The sequence below is a fragment of the Phyllobates terribilis genome, unplaced genomic scaffold, assembly GCF_046119375.1.
Source record: "Phyllobates terribilis strain yellow unplaced genomic scaffold, ASM4611937v1 Scaffold_12__6_contigs__length_324123572, whole genome shotgun sequence".
In the NCBI taxonomy this organism is placed as follows: Eukaryota; Metazoa; Chordata; class Amphibia; order Anura; family Dendrobatidae; genus Phyllobates; species Phyllobates terribilis.
The window spans coordinates 298,177,670-298,189,618 of NW_027362772.1; the positions used below are offsets into that span (position 1 = coordinate 298,177,670).

General features: G+C 46.7%; 1 protein-coding gene across 1 annotated transcript in view; it reads left to right on the forward strand.

The window, feature by feature from the left end:
- The window catches only part of LOC141171702 (indolethylamine N-methyltransferase-like), a 34,925-nt gene extending 23,242 nt beyond the window's left edge, over nucleotides 1–11,683 (forward strand). The window contains exons 2-3 of the mRNA XM_073655356.1: nucleotides 9,851–10,058; nucleotides 10,957–11,683. Of these exons, the coding sequence (XP_073511457.1) occupies nucleotides 9,851–10,058; nucleotides 10,957–11,395 (647 nt within the window). The 3' untranslated portion in view covers nucleotides 11,396–11,683. The remainder of the gene's footprint in view (nucleotides 1–9,850; nucleotides 10,059–10,956) is intronic.
- The last annotated feature ends 266 nt before the right edge of the window (nucleotides 11,684–11,949 follow it).

The window sequence follows — 11,949 nt, forward strand, 5'->3', positions numbered from 1 at the left end:
CCGGGATAAATAAAGTATATCTTATCTTATCTTATCTTATCTTAACAGGTTATTAATTGGATAGCAGACAATACTTCCAGTTACCTGGGCACCACCACCTCCGGTCTGTCTTCCACACGGTCAACTCTTAGTAGCCGTGAGTCTCGACCGCATAGTCCTCCTCACCCTGATGCTCCTTCCTCCCACCATGCCGAGTGTCGTCAGACAGCAAGTGATCCCACACTTGGACACTCTGAAGGGCTGTTAATTGGTCCATTTCCATATTTGGGCCCCTCGCCTGATACGCTTGAAGTGGTGGAAGAGGAGATCCCATGTTGAGATGCCCAAATATTTGAACAGCCACGGCCACAGGAAGTCGACGTTGGCAATCTGTCACAAGAGGTGGATGATGACGAGACACAATTGCCAGGAAGAGAGGAGGAGGATCGTGGTGCACAAGTGGAAGAGGAGGAGGTGATGGATGATCTAGTAACTGACCCAACGTGGAAGGAGGACATGCAGAGTGAGGCCAGCAGCACACATGGGGAGGGAGGCAGAGTACCCCAACAGGCAGGAAGAAGCAGTGTGGTGGCCGCAGACAGAAGGCAGGCAACCGTTCCCCATAAAACCAACACGAGGGACGTTGCCAGTACAAGCGGTAGGTCTTCCAGAGTCTGGAATTTTTTTAAAGACTCTGCTGATAACCCCAAAAAGGCCATATGTTCCACCTGCCATGCCAGCATCAGCAGGGGTGACAAAACTACCAGCCTGACCACCAACAGCATGATCAGGCACATGGCAGCAAAGCACCCGACTTTGTGGGGTGAAACCCAGGGTCCACGACCAGTGTCAGCGGGTGTCACCACTGCTTCTTCCACTGTTGTGCGTGCAATAGAACCCCCTGTTGTGTGTGCAAGGCAATCCCCTGTCCATACTGCATGTAAAGATGCCCCCTCCTCTCAGTCTTCACTTGTTATGGCAGTTTCTCAAGAAACAGCATGACCGTCCACATCCACGTCCCACCGCAGCGCTCAATTGTCCATATCCCAGACCTTTGAACGAAAGCAGAAATTCGCAGCTAACGCCCCACAGTCCACAGTCCTAAATTTGCACATTTCACGACTGCTTGCATTGGAAATGCTGCCTTTTAGACTGGTGGAGACGGAATCCTTCCGCAAGCTTATGGCGGTGGCCGTCCCTCGGTACTCGGTCCCCAGCCGACACTATTTTGCCCGGTGTGCCATCCCCGCACTACACAAGCACGTGTCCCAAAGCATTTGCCGTGCCCTCAACAACGCAGTTACTGGAAGAGTCCATCTGACAACGGACACGTGGACAAGTGCTTGTGGCCAGGGATGGAACATCTCTCTGACGGCACACTGGGTAAACATAGTGGAAGCTGGGACCCAGTCGGACCTTGGGACGGAACACATCCTCCCCACACTGAGGATTGCGGGCCCTATGTCAGTCAGATTTGCCCCCACAGTGTACAGTTCCTGCGCATCCTCCTCCTCCTCCTTCTCCTCATGTTCAGCCTCCATCTCAGATATCACCACATCAGTTACAAGCTGGAAGCATTGCAGTACTGCCTCCGCCAAGCGGCAACAGGCTGTGCTGAAACTCATAAGCTTAGGTGATAAACCTCACACTGCTTGTGAGTTGAGGACAGCTGTGAAAGAGCAGGCAGATCTGTGGCTGAGACCGCTGAACCTATATCCCGGCATGGTCGTGTGTGACAATGGCCGTAACCTGGTGGCGGCTCTGAGGCGAGGTGAGATCACACACGTACCATGCCTGGCATATGTGCTTAACCTCGTGGTTCAGCGGTTTCTTAAATCGTACCCCGAGTTGCCAGATCTGCTCGTGAAAGTACGCTGCCTGTCAGCTCATTTTCGCAAATCGGCTACAGCTTCCGCCGCCCTTGCTGTGTTGCAGCAGCGTTTGCAGCTTCCGGCACACCGACTGGTGTGTGATGTCCCCACACGTTGGAACTCTACCCTCCACATGTTGCAAAGGATTTGTGAGCAGAAGAGAGCAGTTGTGGAGTACCAGCTGCAACAAGGCCGTCCATATTCAGGTCAGACTCCACACATAAGACCTCAGGAGTGGACCTGGATGTCTGACATATGTACCATCCTGACAAACTTTGAGGAGGCCACCAAGATGGTGAGTGGCGATGACGCCATCATTAGTGTCAGCATCCCACTTGTCTGTCTTTTGCAACGCTCTCTGCAGAGAATTAAAGAGGAGGCATTGCAGCCAGAGTATGATGAGATGGATCAAGAAGCCGGAGCGGGCGATTACACAAAGCCCAGCCTCATCTCATCCCAACGTGCATTGGGGGACAATGAGGGAGAGGAGGAGGAGGAGGAGGAGGAGGAAGAACAGGAGCTGCTATCATGCGTTGTAGACGGTAGTACCTGTACAAGTGTCATGCCGTCGGTTCAGCGTGGGTGGCCTGAGGACAGGGGGGAGGAGGAAGAGGAGGAGGAGGAGAGCATGGTCAGTCGTCATCTTGGTGAGGACACGGAAATCTTGCCCGTTACCAGTCTGGCACGCATGGCTGACTTTATGTTACGCTGCCTTAACCGTGACCCTCGCGTTGTCAAAATGTTGGGTGACAGTCATTACTGGTTGGTGACACTTGTAGACCCCCCCTACAAGGAGAACTTTCACTGTCTTATTCGTGAGGTGGAGAGGTCTACAAAAATGGGGCAATACCAGAAGGCCCTTGCTGCAGAACTCTTAAAAAAATTCCCATCTGAACACGCTAGCGGCAGAGGTCACAGTTCGTTGCCCAACCAAGGCGTACAGACGAGAATGATGCAACTCCAATCCAGCAGAGGCAGGGGAACACTGTCAACGTTCTGGGACAGTTTTCTGACACCCGCCCAGCTTACAGGCCCTGAGGCGCGGGGTACTCTCACAAGGAGTGGAAAGTTTCAAAAGATGGTGAGGGAGTACCTTGCCGATCGTACCAGCGTCCTCCGTGATTCCTCTGTGCCTTTTAATTATTGGGTATCCAAGCTGGACACTTGGAATGAACTCGCTCTGTACGCCTTGGAGGTCCTGGCCTGCCCTGCCGCTAGCGTGTTATCGGAGCGTGTTTTTAGTGCCACTAGGGGAATTATAACTGATAAGCGCACTCGCCTGTCAACTGACAATGCTGACAAGCTGACCCTTATCAAAATGAACAAGGGGGATGTGATGGGCCAGACTTCTCATCACCACCAAAAGACAGCAGAGTAACATAAAGTCAAATCCACTGTGTTATTTCGGGAGGTGTATTCATATGCACCGCTTCACACCCACACATGGGTATATGCTTCCTCGTTTCGGCTGTTTAATCTTCTTCTCCTTATCCTCAGCCTCCACCACCACTATACCACCAGGGTACCAGCATTGCAAGTTCCTCCGTCCTTATTTTTGGCAGCTTTTGCTTGCAAGGCATAAGCAAATACTATGGGACACCCACTCCCCAATAATGGGACTTATGTTTGTAATATGCTGTACTGCATGGCTCTTGTAAGGGGCATTGCAAGTTGCTCCGTCCTAATTTTTGGCAGCTTTTGCTTGGAAAGCATAAGCAAATACTATGGGACACCCACTCCCCAATAATGGGACTTATGTTTGTAATATGCTGTACTGCATGGCTCTTTTAAGGGGCATTGCAAGTTGCTCCGTCCTAATTTTTGGCAGCCTTTGCTTGGAAAGCATAAGCAAATACCATGGGACACCCACTCCCCAATAATGGGACTTATGCTTGTAATATGCTGTACTGCATGGCTCTTGTAAGGGGCATTGCAAGTTGATCCGTCCTAATTTTTGGCAGCTTTTGCTTGGAAACCATAAGCAAATACTATGGGACACCCACTCCCCAATAATGGGACTTATGTTTGTAATATGCTGTACTGCATGGCTCTTGTAAGGGGCATTGCAAGTTGCTCCGTCCTAATTTTTGGCAGCTTTTGCTTGGAAAGCATAAGCAAATACTATGGGACACCCACTCCCCAATAATGCGACTTATGTTTGTAATATGCTGTACTGCATGGCTCTTGTAAGGGGCATTGCAAGTTGCTCCGTCCTAAATTTTGGAAGCTTTTGCTTGGAAAGCATAAGCAAATACCATGGGACACCCACTCCACAATAATGGGACTTATGTTTGTAATATGCTGTACTGCATGGCTCTTGTAAGGGGCATTGCAAGTTGCTCCGTCCAAATTTTTGGCAGCTTTTGCTTGGAAAGCATAAGCAAATACTATGGGACACCCACTCCCCCATAATGGGACTTATGTTTGTAATATGCTGTACTGCATGGCTCTTGTAAGGGGCATTGCAAGTTGCTCCGTCCTAATTTTTGGCAGCTTTTTCTTGGAAAGCATAAGCAAATACTATGGGACACCCACTCCCCAATAATGGGACTTATGTTTGTAATATGCTGTACTACATGGCTCTTGTAAGGGGCATTGCAAGTTGCTCCGTCCTAATTTTTGGCAACTTTTGCTTGGAAAGCGTAAGCAAATACCATGGGACACCCTCTCCCCAATAATGGGACTTATGTTTGTAATATGCTGTACTGCATGTGACTCGCCCCCTGGGCCGTGTGTACACGTGTGTGGGATACCCGGTGCTGGGTCTCTGGGGTCTGTAGTCTCCGTGGCGGTGACCCGGTCCCGTGGCTCAGGCTGGTCAAACCAGTGGCAGTCTTTCTTAGGTTTTGAGGTTAATTGTCCGACTGCGCCACCCGAGGATTGCGGTCAGGGAGTACCACCGCTGCGAGGCAGACCGCTGAGGCTGGTGTTGTGTGCGCAGCATAGAATGGGATAACTCCCCTCGGGAGGAGTATAGCCTCAGGGCAGTGAGTGTGGATGATGGGGGTGATGGTGCACGAGCGCAGCAGGAATGACTCAGAGTCTTTGCAGTGCAGTTCAGGGTCTTTACTGATGATTATAAGGTAGACCCTCCCGGGTGTACTGGCTAGCATAAGAGGCCTGGTCAGTCTGTGAGCAAGCAGGAGTTCCCCTGGCCAGGTGGAGTTGTAGGCCTCCCGTCTGTCTGCACTCTTCCTGGCTACCTTGTTGTAAGCGGGTAGAAGTAGCCTACGTCCCTGAGTGTACCGTGTAGTGCTCACCCGTATGGCTGGTGACGTGGGACCTTCTGTTAGCCTCCGCTCCACGACTGCGGTGCTGGTCCCTTGCTTGTGACTGAGCCTCCGGGCTTCTATGGCCAGAGGACCTGAAATCCCCTGCCGGCTGGTTTCTGCTGCTGGATATGTAAGTCCTCACAGCTTCGGACTCCTGTGTCCGGTTCCTATTGTCTTCTGCCAGGGTGAGCTCTGCTCAGCTTCCAGCCCCTGGTCTTTAGCTCCTAGCTCCTACAGAGCTCCTTGCTGTTACTTTCCCTTGCTCTCACTCTGACTCTGACTGTTCTCTGACTCACTTAACCCCGCCCCAGATACAGTTTATAAGGGCAGAATTCTCCCCTCCCAGGATTGGGGCAGGAGGATGTTGCATGTTTAAGGGATCCTGACCAGTAAACCTCCCACTTGCTCTCTGACATAATATCTCTATTACTGTGGTGACCAGACCCCTGGGGTGCCACACATGGCTCTTGTAAGGGGCATTGCAGTTCCTCATAATTTTTGGAAAGCCTTCCATTCACTGCTTAGGCCAACAGTGCACGGGAGACCCAGTTGCTATAAATGGAAAAAAAGGTTTAGTTAACGCCCTCTGACCTCCATGTCATTTCCAAGGGGCATTGGAGTGGCTCGAAATTTTTGGTAGGCATTGCACTCACTGTATGCCCTATAACTGTGTAGCCGAACCGCTCCTTTTGTTACAGAAACATATCCTACAAGACATATCTGGTTGACTGGCCTGATATTGATGTGAATGGTCCCTGTTCCTCCTGCTCTTTCTCCTTTGCCACTACCTCATCCATCATTTATCACCTGAAGCTTTGTTTTAACGGGAGTCATAGAACTTGGATACTAGCAGGAAAACATCCAGCAATCATCAGAGGAGGTAGGGTATGCGCCAAAACGCTGACCACCTCAGGCCTAGCCGCTACTGCATACATGCGCTTGCATTACAACAAAACAAAGCAGATGCTAACTTCTATCATCCTCATCATGCTCCTCACCTTGGCACTCTCAACTCCCCTGATGGAGAAGCCAGGGCCCACCGGAGGAGTCTGATAGTCCGGTGGGCTCGGCCAATGCTGCCCTAAAGCAGGCCAGGCTAAGAAAAGTGTGGGAAAGGTTACCGGGACAAATAGGGGTGGCTGGGGACCGAGTATGGACACCCGGCCACCCCCTGGAGGCTGGGGAGCAAGCGGGGACACCCAGCCACCAGGCGGCTGGGGACTGAGTATGGATACCAGGCCGTCGACACAGCCATGGCGTGGTGGCCAGATTCCACCTCCACATGCCTAAAAGGCCCAATTTAAAGTGCAAGCAAGCAAGCAGTATGGTATTGCAGCCTGGGGGTGGGTGGGTGGCAGGTTGCATACTTGCGCTTGCATTGCAAGGAATGGGAGAGGTACAATTGAACACTGCCCTGGGACAAGGACTTGAATGTGGATAGTTGCAAGTCTGCAACGACAGGTGCAAGGTGGGAGGCATCTTCGCATGTACCGTAAACAGGGGTTTGGCATGCACACACTACAGCGGAATAGGCTCTCCTTCCCACTAAATGCACTGGGGAGGGCACAGGTAATGTTTTGGTATACGCGCTTAATCTTATCTATAAGGCACACCAGGACAAATATGGGTGGCTGGAGACTGAGTATGGATACCTCGCTGCCGAAGCAGCCATGAGGTAGTGGCCAGCTTCGGCCTCCTCCAAACTAAAAGGCCCCATTTCAAGTGCAAGCTAGCAGTATGGAATTACAGTCTGGGCGTGGGTGGGTGGCAGGCTGCACACTTACACTTGCATTAAAAGAAAACATAGCAGATGCTAACTTCTGTCATCATCATCATGCTCCTCACCTTGGCACTCTCAACTCCACCGATGGAGAAGTCAGGGCCCACCGGAAGAGTCTGGTTCTCTGGTGGGCTCGTCCAATTCTGCCTAAAGCAGGCCGGGCTAAGAAAAGTGTGTGGGGGGATGTTCCAAGGAGAAATAGGGGCGGCTGGGGACCGTTTATGGACACCCGGCTGCCCCCAGGCGGCTGGGGACCGTGTGTGGACACCCGGCCACGGGGCGGCTGGGGACCGAGTATGGACACCCGGCCGCCGGGCGGCTGGGGACCGAGTATGGATTCCAGGCCGCCAACACAGCCATGACATGGTGGCCAGATTCCGCCTCCACATGCCTAAAAGGCCCAATTTCAAGTTCAAGCAAGCAAGCAGTATGGTATTGCAGCCTGGGGGTGGGTGGGTGGCAGGCTGCATACTTGAGCTTGTATTGCAAGGAATGGGGAGGTACAATTGAACACTGCCCTGGGACTAGAACTTGCATGGGGATAGTTGCAAGTCTGCATCTTCTGATGCGGTAAGGATCACTTCTGATGGGCACACTTTTAGACAGTGACCTGGGAGTCAGAGATGCTTCCAGGGGTCTTCCCCATGCTGTTTCCTTGTCTTTTCAGCACTTTATGCATGTGTCACGCAGCACATGGCCAGATAAGGTTGTAAAATGTTAAAATGACATTTCACAGTGAATGCATTTGTCATAGTTGAAAGCAATACAAAAGTGCAAAAACGCATAAAAAATGCTACTTGTGAACATAGCCGAAGGTGTGGAGGAGTATTTTTGTTTTTGGTCATTTATTTTAACTTATACACAAGTCTTTACCCTGGAAAGGATGTTCCTTAACATATTTCACAGGAAAAAAGTTTCACTTTCGTTTTTGAATGTTTTATTGTGAGCCTGTAAAAGTGGCTTAATACCTCTGACCACGTTGTTGATAGCAGTGACCTGGGGGTCAGAAATGCTTCCTGGGCCGATCCCCATGCTGTCCCCATGTCATTTGAGCACTGTCACTATCGTTTTGGGCACTTGTTAGGCTTTTAAAAGACTGCCGGGGGTGCCACCGCAAAAATGCTCGAGTCTCCCATAGACTAACATTGGGTTCGTTGCTCGGGTCGAGCACCCGAGTATCACGGCGTGCTCGGCCCGAGCTTCGAGCACCCGAGCATTTTAGTGCTCGCTCAACACTACTAAAGACTCATCGGATGAAGTGAAACATCAGCTGGACAATCTCATGAGCCTCTACTGCATGAAAGATTTAGATATCCATCTGTAATGACATCAAAACTGCAAAGATTGTACCGGCGGGAATCACAGAAGGAAGATGAGGATGAAGAACTGCAATTATTGAAGCTTTGAAGTTAAGCCAAAGTAGGCAGATGGTGCAGCTCCCCAAGAAGAATAGGTTCCTGGAACCCTCCTGATATTCATGACATTTTAGGGGACCAAGGAAAATTAAAAAACACATCCTGCTATAAGTAATGTGTGCTCATAGGGTGTTACAAATATGATATTAAGCTAAACTATTGAGGGAGGTCTAAAAGTTTATAAGTTATTCACTGTTACTTCTGGGAAGATGTATGGACTTTCCAAAAACGAATCTGCAGATGTCTATCCCAGAGTGGTCTACATTACCAACACTTAAGTCTGCGTAGGCTATAGACATTAATGGAACCAAGCCAGAACATTGTAAAATAGATACAGGCAGGTGGATACTTTCACTGAACTATACAAACAGGAGGTCAGGACAGGCTGCAAATGGCAAAGAAAGGGAGGACTAGCAGCAAGTGGAAGTCTAGGCGATGACAGCAACTGTGGAGACATGCATCTTTCTTCGGATACAAAATTCTTGATGACACTAACATTTGTACAATTGCTTCTGGATCTTTGGACTCTATGATTTCATTGGCTGTAAACTCTGCATCTGGACCAGTTGATGAGATTGGGGTCCCAGAAGACTTCTTGGAGCAGCTACTGAGAACCAGAGGTTTAAGGATTGATACATGAGAAGAATTGGGAATTGAAAAAAATGCTGGAATGTGCAGCTTATTAGATACGGAAAATAATTTGTTTAAAAACAGTATATGGGACAAGAAAAAAGCTTGTAACATGGATGTATTTAGAGTACAACTAGACCCAATCTTGATGAAAAAAATGTAAATTTTAAAAGTAAATTCTCCAATGTGATTTTTGTAGTTAATTTGCGCCAAAGTAAGAAAATCTAACTGCTTAATCTAGCTCTTAAGTATTTGATCCACCCATTTTGCTTGCCCATTGCCCATTCAGCAGAAGAACTATGCTGTATGTTATAGATCCTGAGCCCGTGCCATGTAAGTGCAGTAAATGTATGGCAGGTCTCATTACTTTACTGATCTTCCACCTGTGCAGTAAATGGATATGTAGTGTATATGCATGGGAGGGAAGGGGTTAGAGATGTATGTATTTTGAAAATTATGTTTAAATCTTCCCCTTTAGTCTTAAAGGGGCCATCCACAACTGCTATTAAATGAAGTAGTCCCCTTTTAAAATAAAAACACCATATACTCTACTCCCAGACTGGCGCCTTCCAGCAATGTCAGAACTTGGTCTCCCATGACATTTGTTATGTCACATGAGGTCTGCATTCAATCATTATTGGGCTGCTGTGTTCTCTCTTGTTGCATTTATCCAACATTTGTCTAAAGGAAGTGTCAGCACGGCAACCCAATACTGGCCACTGATGGGCTGCGGGTGTTTTATTTTACAAGAGGTAAACCTCATTTATAAAATGGGGTGTTCAGATAATGGATAGTCTGTTTAGGAGATATATAGTGGATGTATTGAATATAATGTAGATAATAATGAATCATCACTTTTTTCTCTTGTATGCATATAACAATATTCAGACATTTTTTCTGTAGGTCACATTCAAGGAAACATTTTGATTGATCTCAGTGTTGGTTCCACAATTCATCACCTCTATGCAGCCTGTGAATTTTTCAAACACATCATCGTCCTGAAGGCCAATGACAGATGTATCATGGAGCTGAAAAGATGGGTGGACGAACGTACAGGAGCATTTGAGTGGGACCATGCTGCAAAACATCATGCAGACATAGAAGGAAAAAGGTGAAATATATATGGAAACATGTTAAATATTAGATATCTTAAACTAACCATAATTTAAAATGTTATTCTATTGCAAATGAAATTTCAGCTGTCAGTAAAAAGGTCTACTATTATCCACTCAGATTAAAATTCTTAATCATTGGGTTCTTCTGAAAGGACACAGAAAGGCCATGATCACATCACATTTGGGTCAGAGGTATTATCGGGAGAATCCCATAAGTACAGCTCTGCATTTACCTCTATGCCTCTGATTTTCCTTATAGTGACATACTGTAAATCACTCATTGACCACAATTAAAAAAAACAGTATATCAATTGTAGGGATTCGTGCTCTCAGTTAGGCATTAGACTTCACAGAGGCAATGGATTCTTGTGTCCAGACAAAGTGAGGTTTATTGAATTGCACAGCTCTTTAAATGTAAACAGCCTTTTCCTGGCACATACGTAATAACAAAAATCACAGTCGTTTTCCAATGAAAGCAAAGAGTTTCACTCAGACTCTGTCCCATCTGGCTTTCCTACATACCCTCCCCCTCTGCCCAAAGTCGAGGACTGGGCACCATCTGTGCAGTTTCCACTATTTTGTATGCAAATAGCAAAGTTTTGATGAAAAAGATTATTACATTGTTTTGACTCCTATTGGGTGAATGAAGTTTTATGGTTACTTTTAGTATATGTATACTACTGGAGCCCACAGGACATGCATCGCACATAATCACACAAACATAGTATGAATATAGCTTTCAAAACTAAAACACAATGCATCAATCTTGGTTACATTTAAGCCTTTCCAAAAGACTGAAAACCAATAGTCTAGTGCTAACCATGGGCCCTAATGCTTTTCTCTTCAAAATTGGCTGTGATACAATCACATTCTTCATGTTTCCATTTATTTCAGTGACCAATTTGAGGACAAAGGTGAAAAAGTGAGAACAGCCCTTCGACATGTTGTGAAATGTGACTTCGAGAAAGAAAATATCGTAGAGCCTATAGATCTCCCACCAGCAGATTGCATCATCATTGGTTCGCTCCTAGAATTTCTAAGCAAAAATCAAGATGCATTCAAAAATTATCTTAGGAAGGTCACAAAGTTGCTGAAACCTGGAGGACACCTCATAATTGTGGGGATTTTAGATGCAACATATATTACAATTGGGAAAGACAAGTTCCATATTCTCAAATATGATGAGGATTTTGCCAGAAAATTTCTACTTGAAGAAGGTTTTGTTATTGATAACTGTACGGTTAAGAAGAGAACGAATGTGAGTGACCTCATGGACTACAAGGGCATGCTATTCATTGCAGCTCACAAAGAGAAGGAGAAACTTATAAATTAGGTCTTAATGCCAAGAGTTTCTATGTAAAGCTTTAAGGTTAAATAATCATAAAATACCTACACAAGCCTATAAATGTATAAAAATATAACTGCTTAGCCTTTAGTATAAGAGGTGCTGTTTAGGATGTATACCAGGAGACATATAATTAATATGATTAAAACACCAATTCACTGCGGGATTCAGACAGGCACCGATGTTCCAAAGATGTCACAGAGGTGCAAAATACAGATGACAATCCATGAGGGGCGTGGAAGCCTAATATTCTAAGTGCATACAACGTGTGTATAAGGTAATAGTCAAAAGATTATGTGTAATGCAATATTCTGGCTAACAGCTTGTTCACTAATTTTAATTGATGTTCTGTTTTCCATCAGCTTTATATGAATAATGAAATAAATCGAATTATAACATAATTAAATGTTTGTGTCCTTTACTTAGGTAAAAATATTTGTCACTTAATGATTCAGCTTCTAAAGTTTTAAAGAATTTGATTTATGAGTAATAATTGTATTTAGTTGGATGTACCATGTGAAAGTAACTGCATATAAGCAAGG